Source organism: Drosophila miranda (assembly GCF_003369915.1).
Source record: "Drosophila miranda strain MSH22 chromosome Y unlocalized genomic scaffold, D.miranda_PacBio2.1 Contig_Y3_pilon, whole genome shotgun sequence".
Lineage (NCBI taxonomy): Eukaryota > Metazoa > Arthropoda > Insecta > Diptera > Drosophilidae > Drosophila > Drosophila miranda.
The window spans coordinates 3,195,819-3,222,960 of NW_022881625.1; the positions used below are offsets into that span (position 1 = coordinate 3,195,819).

The following is a 27,142-nucleotide window of genomic DNA, read 5'->3' on the forward strand; positions in this document are numbered from 1 at the left end:
ACAGAAGTCTGGATCCAAAACATCGTTGCTCTAGCTCTTATAGTCTTTGAGCACTAGGCGCTGAAGGGGACGGATAGACGGACAGACGGACAGACGGACAGACGGACGGACGGACAGACAGACAGGGCTCAATCGACTCGGCTATTGATGCTGATCAAGAATATATATACTTTATGGGGTCGGAAACGATTCCTTCTGGACGTTACACACATCCACTTTTACCACAAATCTAATATACCAATACCCCAAGTTTTGAAATATTTTTGTTGCAGTGACATATCACAGAAGTCTGGATCCAAAACATCGTTGCTCTAGCTCTTAAAGTCTTTGAGCACTAGGCGCTGAAGGGGACGGACAGACGGACAGACGGACGGACGGACAGACAGACAGGGCTCAATCGACTCGGCTATTGATGCTGATCAAGAATATATATACTTTATGGGGTCGGAAACGATTCCTTCTGGACGTTACACACATCCACTTTTACCACAAATCTAATATACCCCAATACTCATTTTGAGTATCGGGTATAACGAGGGGGAACGTTGTGAGTTGCTGCGGACACCGCAACTCTACAGTTATACCCGATACTTAGTCAGTATTGCTCTCCACCGGCAGACGCCGCTAATATTGAACGACACGACAAAGAGTGCGTGCGAGAGAGACAGAAAATCAGTCTGAGCGTGACGTCGGGCGCTGCGTTGCCAGTGCAAATTGATTTGTTCCTTTTGGCTAAAAAATGATCTGATCTAATCCAGATTCAGCAATCTGATAGATATGATCATTATCTGTGATTCTGCGTTTTTAGTTTTCTCGAATTTGCAATATTGTGGATGCAACAGATTTTCGTCCTTTGTGGGGGCGGAAGGGGTGGGGCGAAATTTTGAGATACACGTTTTATAGTAAGATCTAACAGGAGTGCAGATACCAAATTTGGTTACTCCAGCCTTAATAGTCTCTGAGATTTTTCAATATCCCCAGATTTTCGTCCTTTGCGGGGGCGGAAGGGGGTGTGGCGAAATTTTGAAACAAACTCGTCTCGGTCCGATATATTAGGAGTTTGGATACCAAATTTGGTTGCTCTAGCTTTTGTAGTCTCTGAGATCTAGGCGCTAATGTTTTACTCTAAGCAAAGCCGCCTATGCTACGTGTGTGTTAGAGAGAGACAGGGCAAGAAAAAATGAAATTGTTTTCTTGATGCTGGCTATAATAATAATACGATCCAATTCAGATTCCGCAGTCTTAAAGATATGGTCATTCTCTACAATTCAACGTTTTTGGTTTTCTCATATCTTTAAAATTGTGGATGCCACAGATTTTCGTCCTTTGTGGGGGCGGAAGTGGGCGGGGCGAAGTTTTGAAATATTTTTAAAGCAGTGACATATCACAGAAGTCTGGATCCAAAACATCGTTGCTCTAGCTCTTATAGTCTTTGAGCACTAGGCGCTGAAGGGGACGGATAGACGGATAGACGGACAGACGGACAGACGGACGGACGGACAGACAGACAGGGCTCAATCGACTCGGCTATTGATGCTGATCAAGAATATATATACTTTATGGGGTCGGAAACGATTCCTTCTGGACGTTACACACATCCACTTTTACCACAAATCTAATATACCAATACCCCAAGTTTTGAAATATTTTTGTAGCAGTGACATATCACAGAAGTCTGGATCCAAAACATCGTTGCTCTAGCTCTTAAAGTCTTTGAGCACTAGGCGCTGAAGGGGACGGACAGACGGACAGACGGACGGACGGACAGACAGACAGGGCTCAATCGACTCGGCTATTGATGCTGATCAAGAATATATATACTTTATGGGGTCGGAAACGATTCCTTCTGGACGTTACACACATCCACTTTTACCACAAATCTAATATACCCCAATACTCATTTTGAGTATCGGGTATAACGAGGGGGAACGTTGTGAGTTGCTGCGGACACCGCAACTCTACAGTTATACCCGATACTTAGTCAGTATTGCTCTCCACCGGCAGACGCCGCTAATATTGAACGACACGACAAAGAGTGCGTGCGAGAGAGACAGAAAATCAGTCTGAGCGTGACGTCGGGCGCTGCGTTGCCAGTGCAAATTGATTTGTTCCTTTTGGCTAAAAAATGATCTGATCTAATCCAGATTCAGCAATCTGATAGATATGATCATTATCTGTGATTCTGCGTTTTTAGTTTTCTCGAATTTGCAATATTGTGGATGCAACAGATTTTCGTCCTTTGTGGGGGCGGAAGGGGGTGGGGCGAAATTTTGAGATACACGTTTTATAGTAAGATCTAACAGGAGTGCAGATACCAAATTTGGTTACTCCAGCCTTAATAGTCTCTGAGATTTTTGAATATCCCCAGATTTTCGTCCTTTGCGTGGGCGGAAGGGGGTGTGGCGAAATTTTTAAACAAACTCGTCTCGGTCCGATATATTAGGAGTTTGGATACCAAATTTGGTTGCTCTAGCTTTTGTAGTCTCTGAGATCTAGGCGCTAATGTTTTACTCTAAGCAAAGCCGCCTATGCTAAGTGTGTGTTAGAGAGAGACAGGGCAAGAAAAAATGAAATTGTTTTCTTGATGCTGGCTATAATAATAATACGATCCAATTCAGATTCCGCAGTCTTAAAGATATGGTCATTCTCTACAATTCAACGTTTTTGGTTTTCTCATATCTTTAAAATTGTGGATGCCACAGATTTTCGTCCTTTGTGGGGGCGGAAGTGGGCGGGGCGAAGTTTTGAAATATTTTTGTAGCAGTGACATATCACAGAAGTCTGGATCCAAAACATCGTTGCTCTAGCTCTTATAGTCTTTGAGCACTAGGCGCTGAAGGGGACGGATAGACGGACAGACGGACAGACGGACGGACGGACAGACAGACAGGGCTCAATCGACTCGGCTATTGATGCTGATCAAGAATATATATACTTTATGGGGTCGGAAACGATTCCTTCTGGACGTTACACACATCCACTTTTACCACAAATCTAATATACCAATACCCCAAGTTTTGAAATATTTTTGTAGCAGTGACATATCACAGAAGTCTGGATCCAAAACATCGTTGCTCTAGCTCTTAAAGTCTTTGAGCACTAGGCGCTGAAGGGGACGGACAGACGGACAGACGGACGGACGGACAGACAGACAGGGCTCAATCGACTCGGCTATTGATGCTGATCAAGAATATATATACTTTATGGGGTCGGAAACGATTCCTTCTGGACGTTACACACATCCACTTTTACCACAAATCTAATATACCCCAATACTCATTTTGAGTATCGGGTATAACGAGGGGGAACGTTGTGAGTTGCTGCGGACACCGCAACTCTACAGTTATACCCGATACTTAGTCAGTATTGCTCTCCACCGGCAGACGCCGCTAATATTGAACGACACGACAAAGAGTGCGTGCGAGAGAGACAGAAAATCAGTCTGAGCGTGACGTCGGGCGCTGCGTTGCCAGTGCAAATTGATTTGTTCCTTTTGGCTAAAAAATGATCTGATCTAATCCAGATTCAGCAATCTGATAGATATGATCATTATCTGTGATTCTGCGTTTTTAGTTTTCTCGAATTTGCAATATTGTGGATGCAACAGATTTTCGTCCTTTGTGGGGGCGGAAGGGGGTGGGGCGAAATTTTGAGATACACGTTTTATAGTAAGATCTAACAGGAGTGCAGATACCAAATTTGGTTACTCCAGCCTTAATAGTCTCTGAGATTTTTGAATATCCCCAGATTTTCGTCCTTTGCGGGGGCGGAAGGGGGTGTGGCGAAATTTTGAAACAAACTCGTCTCGGTCCGATATATTAGGAGTTTGGATACCAAATTTGGTTGCTCTAGCTTTTGTAGTCTCTGAGATCTAGGCGCTAATGTTTTACTCTAAGCAAAGCCGCCTATGCTAAGTGTGTGTTAGAGAGAGACAGGGCAAGAAAAAATGAAATTGTTTTCTTGATGCTGGCTATAATAATAATACGATCCAATTCAGATTCCGCAGTCTTAAAGATATGGTCATTCTCTACAATTCAACGTTTTTGGTTTTCTCATATCTTTAAAATTGTGGATGCCACAGATTTTCGTCCTTTGTGGGGGCGGAAGTGGGCGGGGCGAAGTTTTGAAATATTTTTGTAGCAGTGACATATCACAGAAGTCTGGATCCAAAACATCGTTGCTCTAGCTCTTATAGTCTTTGAGCACTAGGCGCTGAAGGGGACGGATAGACGGACAGACGGACAGACGGACGGACGGACAGACAGACAGGGCTCAATCGACTCGGCTATTGATGCTGATCAAGAATATATATACTTTATGGGGTCGGAAACGATTCCTTCTGGACGTTACACACATCCACTTTTACCACAAATCTAATATACCAATACCCCAAGTTTTGAAATATTTTTGTAGCAGTGACATATCACAGAAGTCTGGATCCAAAACATCGTTGCTCTAGCTCTTATAGTCCTTGAGCACTAGGCGCTGAAGGGGACGGACAGACGGACAGACGGACGGACGGACAGACAGACAGGGCTCAATCGACTCGGCTATTGATGCTGATCAAGAATATATATACTTTATGGGGTCGGAAACGATTCCTTCTGGACGTTACACACATCCACTTTTACCACAAATCTAATATACCCCAATACTCATTTTGAGTATCGGGTATAACGAGGGGGAACGTTGTGAGTTGCTGCGGACACCGCAACTCTACAGTTATACCCGATACTTAGTCAGTATGGCTCTCCTCCGGCAGACGCCGCTAATATTGAACGACACGACAAAGAGTGCGTGCGAGAGAGACAGAAAATCAGTCTGAGCGTGACGTCGGGCGCTGCGTAGCCAGTGCAAATTGATTTGTTCCTTTTGGCTATAAAAATGATCTGATCTGATCCAGATTCAGCAATCTGATAGATATGGTCATTATCTATGATTCTGCGTTTTTAGTTTTCTCGTATCCTCAATATTGTGGATGCAACAGTTTTTCGTCCTTTGTGGGGGCGGAAGAGGATGGGGCGAAATTTTGAGATACACGTTTTATAGTAAGATCTAACAGGAGTGCAGATACCAAATTTGGTTACTCCAGCCTTAATAGTCTCTGAGATTTTTGAATATCCCCAGATTTTCGTCCTTTGCGGGGGCGGAAGGGGGTGTGGCGAAATTTTGAAACAAACTCGTCTCGGTCCGATATATTAGGAGTGTGGATACCAAATTTGGTTGCTCTAGCTTTTGTAGTCTCTGAGATATAGGCGCTAATGTTTTACTCTAAGCAAAGCCGCCTATGCTACGTGTGTGTTAGAGAGAGACAGGGCGAGAAAAAATGAAATTGTTTTCTTGATGCTGGCTATAATAATAATACGATCCAATACAGATTCCGCAGTCTTAAAGATATGGTCATTCTCTACAATTCAACGTTTTTGGTTTTCTCATATCTTTAAAATTGTGGATGCCACAGATTTTCGTCCTTTGTGGGGCGGAAGTGGGCGGGGCGAAGTTTTGAAATATTTTTGTTGCAGTGACATATCACAGAAGTCTGGATCCAAAACATCGTTGCTCTAGCTCTTATAGTCTTTGAGCACTAGGCGCTGAAGGGGACGGACAGACGGACAGACGGACAGACGGACGGACGGACGGACGGACAGACAGACATGGCTCAATCGACTCGGCTATTGATTCTGATCAAGAATATATATACTTTATGGGGTCGGAAACGATTCCTTCTGGACGTTACACACATCCACTTTTACCACAAATCTAATATACCCCAATACTCATTTTGAGTATCGGGTATAACGAGGGGGAACGTTGTGAGTTGCTGCGGACACCGCAACTCTACAGTTATACCCGATACTTAGTCAGTATGGCTCTCCTCCGGCAGACGCCGCTAATATTGAACGACACGACAAAGAGTGCGTGCGAGAGAGACAGAAAATCAGTCTGAGCAAGACGTCGGGCGCTGCGTAGCCAGTGCAAATTGATTTGTTCCTTTTGGCTATAAAAATGATCTGATCTGATCCAGATTCAGCAATCTGATAGATATGGTCATTATCTATGATTCTGCGTTTTTAGTTTTCTCGAATTTGCAATATTGTGGATGCAACAGATTTTCGTCCTTTGTGGGGGCGGAAGGGGGTGGGGCGAAATTTTGAGATACACGTTTTATAGTGAAATCTAACAGGAGTGCGGATACCAAATTTGGTTACTCTAGCGTTAATAGTCTCTGAGATTTGTGAATATCCCCAGATTTTCGTCCTTTGCGGGGCGGAAGGGGGTGTGGCGAAATTTTGAAACAAACTCGTCTCGGTCCGATATCTTAGGAGTGTGGATACTAAATTTGGTTGCTCTAGCTTTTATAGTCTCTGAGATCTAGGCGCTAATGTTTTACTCTAAGCAAAGCCGCCTCAATCCCATCCCTGCAGTTTCTGTGGCCGTCACTTCTGACGCGGTGAGTGCTCCTAGTGCGGGTGTGCTGGTTGCTGACGACGTCTTGCCAATTCCTCCTCCAATCCCTGCGCCAATTCCTGATCCAATTCCTACTCCAATTCCTGCTACAGCCATTGCTGCCAATTCCTCTGCCCTTGTACCGAGATCTCTTTTAGGACTGGTTCCACCATCTCGATCTCGCTCGGGACTTCAACTTAGAGCAGTGGTCCCTCGGAAAGCAATATTTGTTTCTCGTCTTATTCCTGAGGCTACAACGGAGGATGTTAAACGACATCTTGCCGCTAAACTTAACACCTCGCCTGTTGATATAGTTGTGACTAAATTTACATTTAAACATAAGCGCAACATATCATCCTTTAAAATTCTTCTCCCTGATTCTTTACTATCCTGTTCTCTAGAACCGTCAATATGGCCTGAGCATACAATTGTGCATGAGTTCCTTCTCAAAGATTCGAACTCGAATCCAAGAATTACCGAACATGCTCCAAAAAACTGATGTACTATTTTTCCATGCACTATCAGAACGTTCGCAGTTTGCTGGGAAAGTTGCGTCAAATTCATACTAATAGCGCGTCCTTTGATTTCGATGCCATCGCGTTTACCGAAACCTGGCTTAACTCCTCTGTCAATGATCACGAAATTTTCATTGATAGTTACACTATTTATAGAATGGACCGCCCATCTTTTGCAGGTGGGGTTCTGATTGCAGTTAAATCTGTTTTCTCATCTGAGTTATTCCCATTCAATAACATTCATGGAATTGAATTTGTTGCAGTCAAAGTTCGTGTTGGCTCCGCATTTTTCTATTTAACCTGCTCTTACATTCCTCCCAGGTCTGATGCTGAGCTTTACTTACACCACCACTCAGCAATTAATAATGTTGTTTCTGCATTAGGGTGCAATGATCGAATTATTGTCATGGGGGACTTTAACCTCCCATTTCTTTCTTGGCTGCCTTGTAATGACGCTAACCTGTTGTTTCCCAATTGCCATAATGACTTTATCAATGGGCTAACGGATATTTCCCTTGTCCAAATTAATGCCGTTAAAAACATTAGGGACAGACTTCTTGACCTCGTTTTTGTTAACGATGGTTCTCTTGCTACGGTATCTAGAGCAAGCCCAATATCTCTCCCTGAAGATCCTTACCATCCAACTTTGTTGATATCACTTGAGTGTACACAATCTGCAGGTGCTGACAGTTCCATGGCTCCTTGTCACATAAAGTGTTTTCGCAAAACAAACTTTATCGATTTAGATCTACATCTTTATTTTTATACCCGATACTCAAAATGAGTATTGGGGTATATTAGATTTGTGGTAAAAGTGGATGTGTGTAACGTCCAGAAGGGATCGTTTCCGACCCCATAAAGTATATATATTCTTGATCAGCATCAATAGCCGAGTCGATTGAGCCCTGTCTGTCTGTCCGTCTGTCCGTCCGTCCGTCCGTCCGTCTGTCCGTCCGTCCGTACGTCCGTCCGTCCGTCCGTCCATCCCCTTCAGCGCCTAGTGCTCAAAGACTATAAGAGCTAGAGCAACGATGTTTTGGATCCAGACTTCTGTGATGTGTCACTGCTACAAAAATATTTCAAAACTTCGCCCCGCCCATTTCCTCCCCCTCAAAGGACGAAAATCTGTGGCATCCACATTTTTAAAAATACGATAAAACCAAAAACGCAGAATCGGTGAGGATGACCTTATCTTCTACAGTGCAAAATCTGAACCAGATCGTATAATGATTTTAGCCAGAATCAAGAAAACAATTTCATTCTTTCTCGCTCTGTCTCTCTCTAACACACAGGTTTCATGGTCGGTTTTGTCAATTGCAAAATATGAGTTCAAGGATCTCAGAACCTATAAGAGCCAGAGCAACCAAATTTGTTATCCACACTCCTGCGATATCGGACCTTGACCGTTTCGTGTCCAAATTTCGCCACACCCCCTTCCGCCCACGCAAAGGACGAAAATCTGGGGCATCCACAAATCTCAGAGACTATTAAGGCTAGAGTAACCAAATTTGGTATCCGCACTTCTGTTAGATCTCACTATAAGACGTATATCTCAGAATTTCGCCCCACCCCCTTCCGCCCCCACAAAACACGAAAATCTGTTGCATCCACAATATTGCACATTCGAGAAAACTAAAAACGCAGAATCATAGATAATGACCATATCTATCAGATTGCTGAATCTGGATCAGATCGGATAATTTTTGTAGCCAAAAGCAAGAAATCAATTTTCAGTGGCTACGCAGCGCCCGACGTCACGCTCAGACTGATTTTCTGTCTCTCTCGCACGCATTTTTTGTCGTGTGGTTCAATATTAGCGGCGTCTGCCGCAGGAGAGCCATACTGACTTAGTATCGGGTACAACTGTAGAGTTGCGGTGTCCGCAGCAACTCACAACGTTCCACCTCGTTCTTTCTTTATTAATTACCGAACATAGATGTAAGATTAATAATAATGTATCGTTTATTAATAGTGTTTTTCGAAAAAGAGTACAAAGTGTATGATTTAAGATGTGCAATTAATGAGTCTGTTCTTCCGACTTTTTGTTCAACTTTCTGCTTCTACTTCCAACAACCGACTCCCGTATCGATAACCCCTTATCGGTTAGGTCTTTTAAACATCGGTTAAGTCTGGTTATATCGGTTAGGTCTTATCGACGGTATCTTAAGTTCAAATGTTAATTTAGATGGGATAGTGCTAACTGCTTGATACACTGTCCTTTACATTCGGCCCTCCTGCTCATCTTCATCTGTCCCAGATGATAATATATCATCGTTCTCTGAGACAAAACGCCATAGCTTCATATTGTCACTGCTCGTTGCTGTGATATTTGGCCCCTCGACTTGAGCAACCTTTCTGACGTCGTAGCGACCGTTCCGCTTTACCTTGGTGACTTCATATGGGCCTAGATACTCGCTGGCCAACTTGCGTCCTGCGACGAACTGCGTCCTCTTGATCGCGACCATGTCTCCTAGTCTGTAGCCGTGCTCAGGTCGTCGTTTTTTATCATAATTGCGCTTGTACACCTCTTGCGCCTTCTCAATGTTTTGTTTCGCTTGGTCACGCAGTTCTTGGCGCTCGTTGTTAAACTGCGTAACCAACTCCTCGTTGAGCACCTCCAATAGTCGACTTTCAGCTTGTCTGTGCATCTTTGTCCCAAACATGACCTCGAATGGCGACGACTTCAACGTAGAATGCACATGCGAATTAATCGCCATCTGGACCTGTGGCACATGCTTGTACCACTTCGTTGACTCCTGAGCTGAGAGCTTTGCGATGATACCCAAAATTGAACGGTTCACCCGCTCAATCTGACCGTTGCCTCTCGCCACACCTGTCGTTGTACACACATGTTCGACTTTGTTCTCGTTGAGAAACTCGCTGAATGCGTTGGATGTAAACGCTGCTCCTCTGTCGCTGACTATGCGCTTGGGAAAACCAAACACAAATGACCAATCTCTCAGCCTCTTCACAACTTCTTCGTGACCTGTTGACTTAGTTGGGAACAGCCACACAAACTTGGAGAATGCATCTACCACAGCAAAAATGTACTTGTATTGCTTGGCTGTCGCATCCATTGGTTCCAAATGATCAACGTGCAGCGTGTATAGTGGTGTGTCACCCTTGTCAATGCAATGAAGATAGCCTTCTTGTTTGCCCAACTTTTTGCTGAAAATTATACAACTGATACAATTAGTAATCAACTTATTTACTTTCCGTTCAAGGTGCGGAATCCAGTATTGCTGCTGAACTGAGTGCATTGTCTTCGCTGTGGAGAAATGACCAACTTCATGCGATCCTTGAATGATTTCCCTTTCCATCAGACTTGGAACCACCAATACGTCATTTCCATTTACAGATTTGAAGAGAAGACCTCCTTTAAGCTTGTAGTCTTGATATGGGTGCTGCTTCAGGATCTCAACTGTGGCTTTGATGAAATCGTCATCCTGCTGTGCTTTCTTTATCCGAGCTGTTAGCTCCGTCGTCACGAACATGCATGTCTGCGGAAAACGACTGAGACAGTCCACGTGTCTCATTCTGTCCCCTGGGCGGTGTACTGCTTTGAATGTAAAGTCCTCCATATACAGAATCCACTGGGAAACTTCTCTGGGTATATCTACTTTCGTTGTTGTCTGCTTAAACGCCGCACAGTCAGTGGCAAGATCAAATTTGATCCCCAACAGGTAGTGACGAAACTTCTTGAGTGCGAGGTATGCAGCTTTGACCTCCAAATAGTAACTGTGACGTTTGGACTCGGCTTGTGTAGTCTTTTTACTCCAATAGTAAATCGGGTGGAAATTGCCATCAAACTGCTGCAACAAAACTGCTCCGAAACCTTCTTTGGATGCATCCGTGTGGAGTTTCGTTGGCGCTTCTCGTGAGTATAAATGTAATACAGGTGCGATTACAAGCAGATTCTTTAAGGTTTGTAGCGATTGTTGCTCTGCTTCGCCAATGTTGAAAACTGCTTCCTTCCTGAGTAGATTCGTGAGCGGCCGGGCAACTTGTGCATAGCCAGGGATGAACTTTCTGAAAAAGCCTGTGAGTCCCAGAAATGCTTGAACTGCTTTAATGTCTTTGGGCGTAGCAAACCGACTGACAGCTGCTGTCTTCTCTTTGCCGGGCCAGATTCTCCCGTCCTCAATGATATGGCCCAGAAAGCTAATGCGTGGCTGCATGAAGCTACATTTCTTCCACTTGATCTTTAGGCCAAACTGCGCAGCTGTCTCCAGGACCAACTTTGTCTTCCTCATGCATACCTCGGGCGACGCGGCGTAAACAATTATGTCGTCCATATAAAGCTGCATAATGTCAGAGTTGATTAATTCTTGAAAAATATAGCTTACGAACCGAATGAACGCAGCTGGCGAGTTCTTGAATCCGAAAGGCGCTTTATTAAACTCGAATAATCCCTCCTTTGTAACAAAGGCCGTATACGACTTGCTTTGCTCTTCCATAGGCACATGGAAAAATCCGTTTTCAAAGTCCATTATGGTAAACCACTTAGCCGACTGCAGCTTTTCCAAGACTTCCTCCATGATCGGGACTGGGAAGCAGTCCAGCAATACCATGCTGTTTAACTTCCTGTAGTCTACGCAAACTCTAAGTGTACCATCTTTTTTCTTCACGACGACAACTCTGCTCGCTACATTTGAAGACGACTTGCGCACGATTCCTTGCTCGATCCATTCTTCGACTTGCTTCTTTACGGCACTGGCTTCGTCTGTTGATAAACGACTCGGTGAGTGATTAAACGGCTTGATTACTCCGTCGGGAACTATCTTCAGTTGGATTGGAGACTGCTTTGCAACTTCTGTGGGCATTTGGTAACTGTTTCTTATCATCTGTTCAACGTCTTTTCGATATTGCGGCGGAGCTACAAAGAATGACTCTTCAGTTACATTATATATAAGAGCATGCTCATCTGTTGGCACAGGATCTGCGTCATGCTTCAAAAACGTGTATCCTTGCATACCAGCGACGAAACGGAACTTTTTAATGAAATCATGCCCCAAAAGTGCGTCGAAATCAATCTGGCTACTGGGGACTACTAAAAACTTCTGTGTGGTCAGCAACTTATCCACGGTAACTTCTGCATTAAAGTATCCAACAGGCTTTGTTGATATCTGACCCAGACCGCGCAACATAGTTGTGCACTTCAAAAGTTTAACGTTTTTCATGGTCTTCAACATACTCTCTTTGATTATGGTTACATCTGACCCTGTATCCACAAGACAGTCAACAACAATGCCGTTTATTTGAATTTTTTTCATGCGACTGCGATCCAAAATGACGCGAACTTTATCACCTATATCAGCTTCATAAGGACAGTTACGCGAAATGTGACCATTCTGATTGCACTTAAAACACTTCGTTTCGGCTTTGCAGTCTTTGCGTTTGTGTTCTCCTGATCCACAGTTATAGCAATATTCTTTTTTACCGCTTTGCCCACTTTGCTGCTTGAAACTCGTTTTATGCTGTTCGTTATTGCCCTTCTTCTCCGATATGTTCAAACGATCATAGATATCGAACTCTTCTTTCAAGGCCCTGAAGGTCTTACAGCGATACATGGCATACTTATACTCGTTTCTTATGTCCAGACCGTTCACAATATGGCTTATAACAGCCGCGTGTTCAACATGTCCGACTGCTGCTATTTTTCTCATCTGCAGCAAGTACTCGTGCATCGACTCTCTACTCTTCATCTTTCTTTCTTGCAGCAGCTTATGAATGTCTGCACTGTTATAGCTACATGTGAATTCATCCAATAATACGTTCTTGAGTTCCTCATAGGTGCACACGCATTCAGCTTCAAGGAAAAGCTTAGCTGCACCGGTCATTTTTCCTCTGGCCTGCACATACTTTTGCTTTTCAGTAAGCTCATATGCGTCGGCATTTTTTTCGAATATCTCAAACCATTTTTCTATGGGAACCGATTTTCCATCACAATCGCTCACAACTTTTGTAAAATTATCTGGAGCGATCTTCATTTCTCGTTGCTCATCGCAAAGCAGTTTCAAACTTAGCAACTTTATCATTTGATCAATCTTGTCATCAGTATTGTTTTCTGTATTTTCTAAATCTTCCATCTCGTTTGCACTCGGGCGCGACGTTTCTGGTACAGCTTCTTCCTTCTCTCTCTCTCTCTTTCCAGTGCAACGGCGGCGGTGTTTACATCATTTTGCGGCTCTTTTCGACTTGTGTCTGTGTACCCGACGAGTGCTTGTCTTTTCTGTTTATAAGTGTGTATCACACACAACGTGTCTGTGCGTGTTTTTTCTGCTTGCGTACGTACTGCGCACGGACAAGGCGACGCTGCGGCGCGACAATGAATTTCACAATTTTCCAACCGAATTAAACGACCGATCTTTTATTAAACTCCGTGTCTACTGTTAGGCTCACAGAATTTGGATTGTTCAACTTAATGTTTATAGCCACCAACAACAACTTTACAACTTTATGTAGCTACAAACAACAACTTTAACAACTTTTCAACAATCCTCTTCTTGCATCAGCTTCTGCTTTCTTCTGTTTTTCTTTTTCACACACTCCGAGCTCTGTATTCGACGCGGACGAGCCCCCAAATGTAAGATTAATAATAATGTATCGTTTATTAATAGTGTTTTTCGAAAAAGAGTACAAAGTGTATGATTTAAGATGTGCAATTAATGAGTCTGTTCTTCCGACTTTTTGTTCAACTTTCTGCTTCTACTTCCAACAACCGACTCCCGTATCGATAACCCCTTATCGGTTAGGTCTTTTAAACATCGGTTAAGTCTGGTTATATCGGTTAGGTCTTATCGATGGTATCTTAAGTTCAAATGTTAATTTAGATGGGATAGTGCTAACTGCTTGATACACTGTCCTTTACATAGATGCAACTGTTAACTCGTTTTATAGTTCTATTTACTCCGCCCTTAATACGTTTGTTCCAGATATCACTGTACCTGTATCGTCCAAGCCTCCCTGGCTCTCCAAGTATTTGTCATACTTAAAAAACGAGGGGGAACGTTGTGAGTTGCTGCGGACACCGCAACTCTACAGTTATACCCGATACTTAGTCAGTATGGCTCTCCTCCGGCAGACGCCGCTAATATTGAACGACACGACAAAGAGTGCGTGCGAGAGAGACAGAAAATCAGTGTGAGCGTGACGTCAGTAGCTGCGTAGCCACTGCAAATTGATTTGTTCCTATTGGCTATAAAAATGATCTGATCTGATCCAGATTCATTAATCTGATAGATATGGTCATTATCTATGATTCTGCGTTTTTAGTTTTCTCGAATGTGCAATATTGTGGATGCAACAGATTTTCGTCCTTTGTGTGGGCGGAAGGGGGTGGGGCGAAATTTTGAGATACACGTTTTATAGTAGCGGTTCATATAGTCCTAAGATCTAACAGAAGTGCGGATACCAAATTTGGTTACTCTAGCCTTAATAGTCTCTGAGATTTTTGAATATCCCCAGATTTTCGTCCTTTGCGAGGGCGGAAGGGGGTGTGGCGAAATTTTGAAACAAACTCGTCTCGGTCCGATATATTAGGAGTGTGGATACCAAATTTGGTTGCTCTAGCTTTTATAGTCTCTGAGATCTAGGCGCTAATGTTTTACTCTAAGCAAAGCCGCCTATGCTACGTGTGTGTTAGAGAGAGACAGGGCGAGAAAAAATGAAATTGTTTTCTTGATGCTGGCTATAATAATAATACGATCCAATTCAGCTTCCGCAGTCTTACAGATATGGTCATTCTCTACAATTCTACGTTTTTGGTTTTCTCATATCCTTAAAATTGTGGATGCCACAGATTTTCGTCCTTTGTGGGGGCGGAAGTGGGCGGGGCGAAGTTTTGAAATATTTTTGTAGCAGTGACATATCACAGAAGTCTGGATACAAATCATCGTTGCTCTAGCTCTTATAGTCTTTGAGCACTAGTAGCTGAAGGGGACGGACAGACGGACGGACGGACAGACGGACAGACGGACAGACGGACAGACGGACAGACAGACAGACAGACAGACAGACAGGGCCCAATCGACTCGGCTATTGATGCTGATCAAGAATATATATACTTTATGGGGTCGGAAACGATTCCTTCTGGACGTTACACACATCCACTTTTACCACAAATCTAAAATACCCCAATACTCATTTTGAGTATCGGGTATAATAATAAATCCTATAAAAAGTACCAGAAGTCGGGCTCCACGTTGACCTTAGCTCTATACTCCTCCGCTCGCTCTCTGTTCCTTGCCGTCAATTGTCAGTGTTATAATCATTACCTTTCACAATGTAGTAGTAACTTTCGTAGTGATCCTAAAAAATTCTATTCGTTCGTTAACTCTAAGCGCAAGTCTAACGTTTTTCCTCCGTCCCTTCATTACCAGAACAAAACAGAAGCTTCTGCTGTTGGTATTGCAAATTTATTCGCTAACTTTTTCCAAACAACGTACTCGTCTCATATTTACAACGCATCCACTCCGTATCCGTACCAGCTACCTCAAGCTAACAGCATTTTTCTGCCCTTTTTCGAGGAAAGCGTTGTTCTGGAAGGTTTGTCATCTATGGACATATCGTTTTCTGCGGGTCCAGATAAGGTACCAAGTTGCATCTTAAAACACTGTGCCCAGTCCCTTTGCAAACCCTTGACCTTTCTCTTCAACCTCTCCTTGGAACAGTCTTGTCTCCCAGTAATTTGGAATGAGTCCTACATCATTCCGCTTCACAAAAAAGGTTCAAGATCAAACATTGAAAACTATCGTGGTATCGCAAAGCTTTCCGCCATCCCGAAGCTTTTTGAGTTCCTGGACACCCAGCAACTGCAACATCTTTGTTGCAGCTTGATATCTCCGTCGCAACACGGTTTTTTCAGACATCGTTCAACATCGACTAACCTTCTTGAGTTTTCTAACCTAATCCACCGTGATTTTCAAATTGGTTTGCAGACGGATGTAGTTTTTACGGACTTCAGCAAGGCATTCGATTCTGTGAACCATGCTCTGCTTATTCAAAAGCTCTCTTTATTAGGGTTCCCAACGAATCTTCTAGATTGGATTTTGTCCTATCTCTCTAACCGTACTCAACGTGTTTTGTTTTCTAACGTGTTGTCAAATACTGTTAATGTTACTTCAGGTGTGCCACAGGGAAGTCATCTGGGCCCGCTTCTGTTTATTTTATTTGTGAACGACCTTCCTCAAGTTATAACATACTCTACTACACTAATGTATGCTGATGATGTCAAAATCTGTCTTTCTTACTCTGATTGGTATTTGCAAACACGCCTTCAACTTGATCTAAGTGAACTACTATTGTGGTGTTCAACTAATCTTCTTTTTCTGAACCTTTCCAAATGCAAACTTATGACATTTTACCGTCGCGCTCCTCATTTTGTCTCATATGTTCTAGGAAATCATGTCCTTGAGCGAATTTCGAGTTCAAATGACCTCGGAGTCCTTTTTGATCATAAGATGTGTTTCAACACCCATATAGCTGCAACTGTAAATAAAGCTAAGGGCGTTCATCAAGCGTTGGTCCAAGGAGTTTGACGACCCGTACGTTACGAAACAACTGTACATCTCGTTAGTACGTCCTATATTGGAGTATTGTTCTTGTGTATGGAGCCCGCAGTATAAAGAGCAGCAGGCTGTTATTGAATACGTGCAAAAGCAATTTTTAATTTTTTCCCTTCGAAACTTTAACTGGGACTCGGGTAGAATCTTGCCACCCTACCGGTCTAGGCTAAATCTTATTGACCTGCCGTCGTTGCACCATCGCAGAATATGCAATGGCGTAATGTTCGTGCACAAGCTCCTTCTTGGGACTGTTGACTCCCAAACTCTCTTGGGTCAGATTGACTTGCTCTAGCGCTTATAGTCTTTGAGCACTAGGCGCTAATAGGGACGGACAGACGGACAGACGGACGGACGGACGGACGGACGGACGGACGGACAGACGGACAGACAGAAAGAGCTCAATCGACTCGGCTATTGATGCTGATCAAGAATATATATACTTTATGGGGTCGGAAACGATTCCTTCTGGACGTTACACACATCCATTTTCACCACAAATCTAATATACCCCAATACTCATTTTGAGTATCGGGTATAAAAATCTATAGAGAGAGTTTTCTAAGAATCCGTCGCTAGGTGATAGGTTTCTTAAAGCATTCTTTAGGAGGTCTCGCGAAACATAACTACATTTTAGAAGCAATACATTTCCACTGCCGGGAACAGCGGATGTGGGTGATGAATTTTTCCTGACTTCTTGCTCAATGAATTTATATCTGACGTTGCAGGTCAGGAAATGAAAAAATCCCTGCTCAAACTGCATTTTATGGCACATAACGCAATTGCAAAACGCATCCGGCGACCTTTTTCCTTTTTCTAAATCAAATTTCCAACGACTGGCTAGCGATTTCCACATCCTGCTTTCAGCATTAGCGGGAGTCCCCGGAATCGAAAAGGAGATAATAATTGGATTGGAGCTAGTCTACATCTAGTCTTTAATCTCCTACGCGTTGCATAAAGTTATTTAAAACCAAATCCTGATTGCTACAGTAGCTGAACGAAGAGGAGATACAAACTGGATTGGTCAGCTTTTTATCATACAAAACCTGTGGCATTGGACTTCCACATATACATATGTATGTATGTATATACTAATTTTTTCGCTCCACAATAGGGTACACAACACGTATGCAGCGCTTTTTGGCCTTCGCCTCGTTTGAAATTCGATTTACATACACCTCTGGCCAGGAAAATGGCCTTACCAAGGTTGGGGGAGCGCGAAAAATACGGAAAATTAAGAGCTACATAAGCATGATAATTGCTTGACAACATTTTACCATAAGACTTAATTAAATTGTCAATTGAAATGAAATCGTTAACTGAAAAATGGGGACTGGGCGACGGTGGCTGCTGGAAGTTGCAGGAGAACGAGAACCCACTTCAATTGAAGGCTGCAGATAACGTGGTAATGACTTTAAATGGGAAATAATGAGACTTTCAGCTTTAGCGCAGCGCATCGAAGAGATTTCGTACAACACGGTGGCATCAACTTAATTAAGTCGGGAATAGCATCCTTTGAAAACCTGTACCGACACCAACTGGCATCAATGACAGACAATGGCCAGACCCAGACCCAGACCAAGACCCAGACCACACAGGGTGTGGGTGTAGCTGTGGGTGTGAGGAGCATGTGACATTTTCAGAGCTGGGCCAACAAATGGGTTCAGCCTGGGCCTGGGCCTACAGCAAAACATTTTGGCCTTCGCCATCCATAAATTTCCAGATCGCAACTTTGCTCTTCGGATTGCTTCGAGTTTATTGTACGTACTTTGGCCCCAGCAAATACGATTATTTGAAGCCTTTGGCACGTACCTCTTTTATCCGAAAGTTGGCCCATTGAAGAGGCCTGGACTGGCACCAGCTGTTCATTTCTGTTAGGCCGTTGCCAAGTGGATTAGCGCAAATATTTTAAATTTCTGTTGGTCGGTCCACAGACAAGAGTGCTGAGAGGCTTTACTTTGCGGCTTAATTAAACTCAATTATAATCGTGTTGACACTTTTGTTATTCTGTATTCTGTAGTTGTTTTTGTTGGGGCGAAAGCAAATTAAAACTTCAAACTTGATAAATGCCTAGTGCGAACAAAACTTCTGCTCCATTATGGATTGTTTTACCTGAAGATGAGTTGGGAATCTCGATTGCAATTACTCCAACGAATCTCATTGCCGGAGAGTGGTCCAACCACTGGAAATTTAATTGCTTTCGAGTGGGTTTCAATTACGCAAATTGCATTAGACATCACCACGCAAATATTCCCAATGAATCCAAACATATAGTACTCTTAGCTGTATATTATTTATGAATCGGATCAAGCTATCGGCCTTGCCAGCTGTACCTAGCCCAAGTTTTGCCCCAATCGGTGTAGGAATTCCCTCTTGCTGCATCGCATAACATCACCAAATGTCAGAAAAGGGGTCCATTCTTTATCCTCCAAGGCTGCCGCACTTTGACCTGCCTGCTCTACTCAGGTGGAGGCTGGGAGTGGAGACTGGGATGACAATCCATCCAATTCAATGAGCTACTCACTTTCGCCTCGAGTTTGTCCTGGGTCTTCCAGCTGTCCTTTGAAGTCCTCGTCAGAGGTATCGCTCCCGGGCGAAATGAAAGTCGTTTACATTTTTTATCAACTTTAAGTGGAAGATTATGGAGGGCACTTCGTGCTGGTTTTCGTACAACTTACCCCTGGGAACGTTTTCATAATTTTCTACCTCCAACATTGCCATTCATTTCCCATTAAATGTGCCGTGCCCCAGGACGGCTCCCAGGACCCCCAGGGCGGCGGAAGATGTGCATTTATCCATTACCGTTGACGTTGCTGTCGACTCTCCTCTCCGCTCGAATCACCCGGTTAAAATGTAATTATCCTGCCTGGACTCGGCACTCCATGGCGTTGCATTCCACGTCTGAAATTCAGCCATGTCTTAATAGCCGGAAATCGAGTTGACTTGCCCTATGCCCTGGCCAAATTCATGTGGAATGAACTCGTTCGGAGAGTTATGGCTGTGAATTCAAGTTAATTGAATATCTATTGACGTGCATGGTGCCGAAGCAGAGGGGCCTCGCATAATTGTCGGCTCATTAAACGATAATGCAGGAAAATTGATGCCCGGCCTTTTTCCATTCCATTCCCCATTTTTGGGCGAAATTGAATTTCATAAACTATCCGATGAAAAACAGGGTTGCGGGGGAGCCTCCCCAGGGAAGTTCCCAGCAGCAGCAGCAGGAACTTCCGGCTTCGGAAGTGGTAAGAGCCCCGAGAAGCGGCAGGAACGTGGCCGAAGTCACCGACGTGCCGTGCCTTGCCGTGCCGTGCGTCAGCTGGGGAAAATCGAAACCAAAAAGTTTGCTTATGCTTAGAATGCCAGTGGGGGGGCTTGGGGGCTTGGATGCTGGCAGGATGCGGCTCTCTCTGATGCCATTGACATCAGCAACACGGCCACGGCTGTTGTCATTCAAGTGTTCTAATCAATTCTGATTTAATTTTACGCCCAATAAAGTGTGAAAAGCTTTTGATGTTGGGCACACGTGTGCGAGCGGCAAATGGATGCAGACAAGGACTCGCAGGGGCGCAGTCACACAAGCGTGAGCATTGAATATGCCACAGATACATATGTGGGGTCGGTCCTTTGCTCGCACGAGTCCCAGTTAGGCTCTCACACTTGAATAAAGCCATTCCAGACATCAATATTTTGATCCTTCCCTGGTTGGGCTATTTGTACTTACCGCTGCTTCTGTATCCACGCTGTGGCTTCCGCACCCGCTCTCACTGCTCCACGCTTTCACACACTTTCCGTATGCATCTCTCTTTCTCTCTCTTTGTGTATCTCTAACCATGGAACAACTTTCTTCTTATGACAGAGACAGACGTGGCAGATAGTTCCGCCAAGACATTATCCAATAATCTTTATCAACAGCCACAGCCAGCGCTGTAGCATCCGCGCCGCGTGCCTACCTCCACCTCCAGCTCCAGGTTAAGTTTGTTGGAAACTTTAGTCTGCATGACAGTCGATCCGATATCCCTGTGCATTTGGATTTGTTTGCAGGTAACGACAAGGCTCAAGACATTTTACTAATTAAATATCAATGTATTTTTCCTTCCATTTGCCTAATTTACCGCTGTCAACAGCAAGACAAACAATATTGTAGTCCAAAAGAGTGTACACACTGGCCGCCCAGGGTTGTCACGCTACGATAAAATAAAAACAGCTGTGTCGTAAATGTGCGATTAAAAATTCAACGAAATATTTGTATCCCCGCGAAGCTTGGTTTTTGGAGCTCAAAAAGGTCTTCCATATCCCGATGTCTCCGAAGATAGGGCTTATCCGAAGTCCCTTCAAAATGGAAGAGCGTAATCCGCTTTTACATTAAATCGGATTTAAATATAAACTCTATAGCGGCAGATATTCAAATTTATTTTCTTGGAAATCCTCACAGAAATTTAAATGATTAAATTCCAAGTGCTCTTAAAGATGGGAAACCGAACCAAACTGTCGTCTAGGGCCTGAAATTGTCCAACTCCTGATGGCACTTCAGGTGACGGCGTAAACGCCAAGCTCCGCCTGAGGGGGGCCAGGAGGGCCCATGGAGTGGGGCCATAAAACAATTTTGTTGTAAATTTACGATACCCCCGGCCATGTATGACAGAAGGTACATAAATACTCGAACACATAAAGGCACGCGGCAGGAGGCAGTCGACATTTTCTTTCCACCAAGAAATTAGCAAAGGATGGAGGGTAGGAAACGAAACGAGCTCCATTGCTCCACCATTCTTTTGGAGGAATAAATTAATATATTGAATGAACAGATTGCATTTTAAATTTATTATACTTCCATAGTATTGATTTTGGGGCACATGAATTTCTCTTTACATGATAGAAAATTTAGGTGTTGGAGATTGACGTAAGGCTAATCCCGGTTTTTCACACTGGGCTTAACTTTGTATTATAATTGGACATCCCATCGTATTTATGTATATATTAAGCCTATGTTTTGTGTTTGTATGGGGTTTTCTTTCATTGTCCTCCTCACAGGACAAGTGTCTTTTAATCAAATTACAATTGGGGTTAATTTAATAAACTCTCTTTCTACCTTTCACAGGATCTGTTCTATCTTTCATGTGTGTCCTGTGGCTGTTTTAAATGTGGCTGGCGCTGTGCCTCTTGCAAATAATTCACTTTCTTTTGCCTCTTGTAAAGAGTGTGCGGTGTGTGATTATGGGTTACGTGTTCGAGTGTCTGTATGCTACGGGTGTGGATGAACAATTTTGGATTGCATTGAAAGAACTGGTAGCTTAGAAATAATGTATCGGCACTGGCGTTACGTTGCCTAAACGTAACGCTCAAGAGAACTAGTCCTCTGATCTACTTTAATTGTTGAATACTGCACTGCATACTGAACTGCGTAAAAGAAACAATTTAGAAGAACTGAAAAAGCCGAAATGGAAACGAGTAGAAAAACGATGTTTCTTTTTTTGAACACCAAACGCTGGCACGGCCCTGTTCGATGCGATTCGGCTCTGATTGGTTCCGCTTCAGCTTGAGATCGGTCTGATTTGGCCAACTGATTTGGGGAAGCAGGAAAGCGCTCCCGATTTGCAATAACAACTAGTAATACACGCATATATACGGCATGATATATATGTAGGCAATGGTAAACGAAAGACAACTAGTATTCCCTGGGGGTTGGTGGTGTGGTTGTGTTGCGCCCATGTCGAGCAATCGGAACCCAGATAGGGCTGGGCTGAGTTCCTTCGCTGAGGTGTGTGTGTGTGGTGTGGTGTGGTGCTGGTTTTTGTACGAACATATTTGCTTTCTAACTTATTTCCCAAATTTATTTTGATATTCCTAAATTCCGGGATCCTAACTGAATCCTTCTCTCCACGTCAAGGTCCCTCAAGTGTGCTGCTGTAGGTGTCTATGTATGTGTTCCAGGTGAAATGTGTTGACATGTGTGAGTGTGTGCTTGTGGGATGGGCTACCACTGCGCCGTTTCTATCTCCGGACTACGAACGCCGCTCAGTAGACAATGAGCAGGTTGTTCTCATTGAAGCCGGCGGAGTGTCCGGCGTTGCGTACAATGAAATAGGATCCATCGAAGTGCATGCGCTTCTCATTGCGACTACAAAGGACAGAACAGAACGGAAGTTAGCAGAGCAGGATGACGGGCGAGGGGGAGGGGGAGGGGGAGGTTGAGAGCATCGGTTTGACACTCACCGAACAAACAGATGCGAGGTCTTGCCCAGAGAGGCAGTGCAATGGATGCCAGGTGTGGTCAAAGTGGCCGATCCATTGCCGGGACTGGTGCGAATCAAGCACTTGTTGTCCACACGAGTGACCTTCACCAGGCCATCGGCTGCCTGGGTGATGCGAAATCCGTTTATGTCATAGATCTCAGTGCCATCCTCGGTACAGGTGTAAGCTGAATTGGCAATCACGTCATGGGCTTCAGCCATATAAGAGGGACCATGGCGCGAGTCGCTGCGAGAAGTTCGGGAATTAAATCGAAATTAGCCAAATAAGAAGCGATGCAATTGGCCGGGGGGACTCACTCATAGAACACTGCCAGGGTGTAGTCCTTGGTCAGATCGGTGAAAGTGTCGGTTGTGGTGCGCGTCCCGGCTGTGTCCACCAGGTAGATGAGAGCGCACGCCTCGCTGGTGAAGCTCACACCCTTGTACCACATCATGGCATAGCGACTGTAATGGGAAGATAATTCAAAGGATTCAAATATGCCACGTTGGGGTAAGGGCCATTCCCACTCACACAAAGTTATTGCCTTTCATGCCGTCGTAGGTGACTATTTCGACTTTAGCGCCGCTCTGCAAGATGCGTCCATTGGGGTGGATCAAAGCCGAGTTGCTGCAGTTGCGTGATAGAGCAACTGCCACCATGCTGCGCTGATTGAGCACGCGCACCGCCTTGTCCAGAGTCATGTCAATTCTGCCCCATGCAAAGAAAGGTATTAACATTAGGGGTCGGTCTTAAAGAAGAGCCAAGGGGCTGGGGGCGTCTACACTCACCGCACGCCATCGCGGAGGCGCAACTGGATGGTGCCGTTCGTCATGGCAATGGGTCCAGAGCCGGGACATGCCGGCGGAGTGTGGTTCTCGAGCTCCAAGTTGCGTGTGCTGCTCACGCGTGCCAAGGCGTATGGTGGAGGGGGCATTGGAGACGGCAACTGTTGGGAATTCTGAAATTGAGCATAGAATCGGCTAGATTTACAGATATGCAGGAGCCCCTTACCAGGCAGTAGTTCTGCTCGTTGTCGAAGCCATAGGTGGGCGGGGCATTGTAGCGCCCTGTGAGTGCCTTGCCGTTGTGCGCCATTTTGCCAGAGTCTATTTCCTGCATATTCCCTGGCCCGTACTGGGGAGGGTTGGAAATGTATATGCCCGGCAGTTGGACGTATGGCCGGGCCGACTGACTGCCGACGGAGTAATTGGCGCCCTCCTTGGAAATGCCGCTGGTGATGGTGTTGGTGCCAACGGTGGCGCTGCTGGCGAGACTGGAGCTGCTGCCGCGATCCATGTGGCCCACGGAGTCCGTGCCGGAGGACAGCGAGATGTTGCTCATGCGTTGGGACAGCTGCCCCCCAGTCATGCCGACACGCAAGCTTGCTTGCTAAGGGAGGGGGGATGAGAAGACGAGAGGTAGTAGCGGAAGTTAGATCCGGAAGGAAATGAAGAGGTGAGGAAGTGAAAGTGCCAGAAAATAATTGAATACCGGCAGGAGAGAAAACGACAGATACGAGAGAAAGTGTCAGCAGCGCAGAAATCGAATGACTTTGCAACTGTTGCTAACATTCTGTCGACATTCTGTTAACGCATGAATATACATACATACATACATATATGTATTTACATACGTGTGTGCGTTTTTCCCAATTTGCATTTGATTTTTATAGAAATTAACCAAACTATTTTGAATAGTATTAGAAGAGAATAGAAGAGGGGGGGAATATAGAAGGAAAATTCGAATATTAAAGTCGGAAAGTAAGAGAGCAATGGTGGAAAAGAGCGAGACGGAAAATAAGAAGGTCTGAACTAACAGGTGAGGGCAATGAGGTGATGTGGCAATGCTGCTGTTGCCGAGCTGTTAAGACTGCGGCGGCTGTTAACTCGCTGTTGATACCCTGCTAGCGCGATAATGCGGCAGTTTTGTAAAACAAAATGTCTGAAAATTGAAGAAACTTTCACGTTATTGCTTGGAGTTTCACTTACCGGCGATGGGTTGTTGGTGTAGACGGAGCGCTGGCGCACCCCGTTGGGCGGCTTGGTGGGCGAGCGCAAGATGTTGTTGATTTTGTCGTTCATCTGAGCACGCGACAAGAAGTCCTCGGCATTGAAGATCCCCACACGGGCGCCCTTCGGGCTGCTTACTTGCGAGACCGGCTCCTGCTGGGAAGTCTCGCAGTCCGATGACTGGCACTGCGCCTCCTTGGTGCTGACCTTGGGCTCAACGGACTTCGGCTCGGTGACCATTTTGATTTGGCAAACTTTTTTCTTCTCGCTCTTTCTTTTCGTCAAGTGAGTTCACAAAACCGGCGTTTGTGTGTGCGTGCGTGTATTCGTGTGTGCGGCAAATGCGAAATTTTTCACTTTAAATATGTGTGAACTTACTTGAGAACACGCGCGTGCTAAATACAGTTTTAGAATATTTTGTTCGACACTTCTCACTACGACTCTGAGAGGAATTTTAATTTTTATATTTAATTTTCCACTTTACATGAGCTCCGCTCGCTGGCACAATTTTCGAAAGGATGACTGTTCGGATTTTCACACTGAAAGTCGTCGCCTGCTCAAACCGGAATTCAAAGTGAAAAGCAGAGCTGTCTCCCGATTATAATCGGAGCGATATTCAGGGCTGCATTTCAATGTTGTATGGATGTAGATCAGATACTAATTACTGTACATTTTCGTATTATTAATGGTACTCCGTGGCTTGAGTCTTGAGCTTCACAAAAAAATGGTTTACCAAATTACCAAATGGTTAAATGGTAAAATGTTTAATTCGTACACTGCTCATTTTCACCTTGTTCGATCCTTTCGGATTCCTGTAAAGAAAATTTACCAAATACAATTCGTTCACAGACTTGCATTAAGGCGCCGCACTGACGCTGATCTATCCACAAGCCTGGAAAAAAGTATTGACCCGTCATCGTTTTGGCCCAAAGTAACTTCATTCTGGTCATGGCTATTTGTGGAATACTTCTGGCAGTCTTAATTTAATTTGGATCTCTTCCATAAGCTGCGTGCACTGCAACTCTCTCTTCCCTAACTCCTCTCAAATCTGATTTCCTATCGATTATTAATTGGTACTTTGTATCGTTGCCCAACTAGAAATGGATTTAAGTCAGCTTGAATGCATTTCCGTCGGCCTAATCCTATTTCACGCTTTTAGAGTCGGACAAATGAAGTTTGCCAGCATCAAAGTCAAGCAAAATCGAATTAAGCAATAGGCGCCGCTCCCAACAGCATCAAACAGAAGCTTTAAAGCATTTTAGAAAATTGAAAAGTCAGCAAAAAGAGTTGCACTTGGCCATGTAAAAGTACTGTGCTGTGTGCTCGATGGTGGCATAAAACTGAAAGTTTCAATTTTCTGAAGTGCTCGCCTTGGCTCGAGAAGGTTGCGATGTGCCAAGTGTCAGTGCCGAAGGAGGCGGCTAAGCACGGAGGAGCCTCATCTTGGTGGGTTACTGCTGATGCAGTGTATCACAGATCTGCTTCGTCAGTTGGAATTTCTGGCATCATCTTTACGTGAGGGTACACACTTGTGTCCTGGAATTTGCATGCAAAATATAATAGTGCTAGGTGCCCATTTATGTATGTACAAGCTAAGCTCTCTATAGCGGACACATGGTTCCAGTAATTCAATCCGTACTATCCATATAGTGTAAGTAGCGAATGTGTACAGCTTTTGTTAGATGTTTGGTTCTACCCAAATTGTCGGATATGTGCGGATAATGCTGGGGGGCTGTTGACAAATTAGCCAAAATTTAGAATTTGGCAGGCCCTGAAGGACGCCCGTCCGCGCTTGTAGCAATGAAAATTAGCTGAGACATCGCACGTCTGGTGTGTGGGGGAGTGTTATTGTCTTGCCACCTTGTAGTCTGGATCGTAGAGAACTATTGTCGAACGGTTCAGTTCAGTAGGCAACCCTGAACTTCTTGCGAATCGATTGACAACTATATCCCCTCGCCTGCTCACATGATTGATGCTGGCTTTCACTTTTTCGGCTAGAGCGCATTGACTTCCCCTGCATTTGGCCACCGCTGCCCACGCAGCATGGCACAGCGAATATTCGCCTAAAAATTCTATCTCATTTTGCTTGTGACATATTTGAAATTTATTTTCGGTGCTAATGCTGCCACCCCGATGCTGTTGCTGTTGCAGCTGCATCTGCACACTGTTGTCACTTACAGCAGCCGCAAGCGAACAAATTGGTTAACCTCCTTTTATTTTTTTCCTTTCCTTTTTTTGGTAGTACGAGTCCATATTTATGGTTCGTAAATATGAATGTGGGATTTTTGTCGAGCCATTACCAATTGGACGGCCATTTACGGCAGGCAAAGGCAGAGAGGAAGCAGAATTGTGGTCTTTTTTCTAGTTTGAATTGCTTGTT

The 27,142-nt window shown here is 44.4% G+C and overlaps 1 protein-coding gene and 1 long non-coding RNA gene across 4 annotated transcripts; both read right to left on the bottom strand.

Moving 5' to 3' along the window:
- Positions 1 to 18,889: 18,889 nt before the first annotated feature.
- LOC117194654 lies at positions 18,890 to 19,221 on the bottom strand. 3 transcript variants are annotated; one of them, XR_004474864.1, is made up of 3 exons: positions 19,204 to 19,221; positions 19,050 to 19,150; positions 18,890 to 18,978 (listed from the first exon to the last, which is right to left on the bottom strand). It is a non-coding gene; the product is annotated as an uncharacterized LOC117194654 (long non-coding RNA). The 3 variants fall into 3 exon arrangements; XR_004474862.1 differs by having other exon boundaries at positions 18,906 to 18,998; XR_004474863.1 differs by having other exon boundaries at positions 18,914 to 18,983.
- A 3,110-nt stretch (positions 19,222 to 22,331) lies between these two features.
- LOC117194651 lies at positions 22,332 to 25,002 on the bottom strand. The gene is made up of 7 exons (XM_033399167.1): positions 24,742 to 25,002; positions 23,765 to 24,142; positions 23,542 to 23,711; positions 23,285 to 23,461; positions 23,071 to 23,217; positions 22,736 to 22,999; positions 22,332 to 22,640 (listed from the first exon to the last, which is right to left on the bottom strand). The coding sequence occupies exons 1-7, from the start codon at positions 25,000 to 25,002 to the stop codon at positions 22,538 to 22,540; spliced, it is 1,500 nt and encodes a 499-aa protein (XP_033255058.1). The 3' UTR covers positions 22,332 to 22,537.
- Positions 25,003 to 27,142: the final 2,140 nt, after the last annotated feature.

Bases quoted from the DNA above. Each gene is read 5' to 3' on its own strand.
- LOC117194651 (XM_033399167.1), bottom strand. From the start codon at position 25,002: ATGGTCACCGAGCCGAAGTCCGTTGAGCCCAAGGTCAGCACCAAGGAG. The intron at 23,462-23,541 runs GTGAGTGTAGAC...TGCATGGGGCAG, and splicing joins CGCCTCCGCGATGGCGTGCG to AATTGACATGACTCTGGACA. The intron at 22,641-22,735 runs GTGAGTGTCAAA...TGTCCTTTGTAG, and splicing joins ACCTCGCATCTGTTTGTTCG to TCGCAATGAGAAGCGCATGC.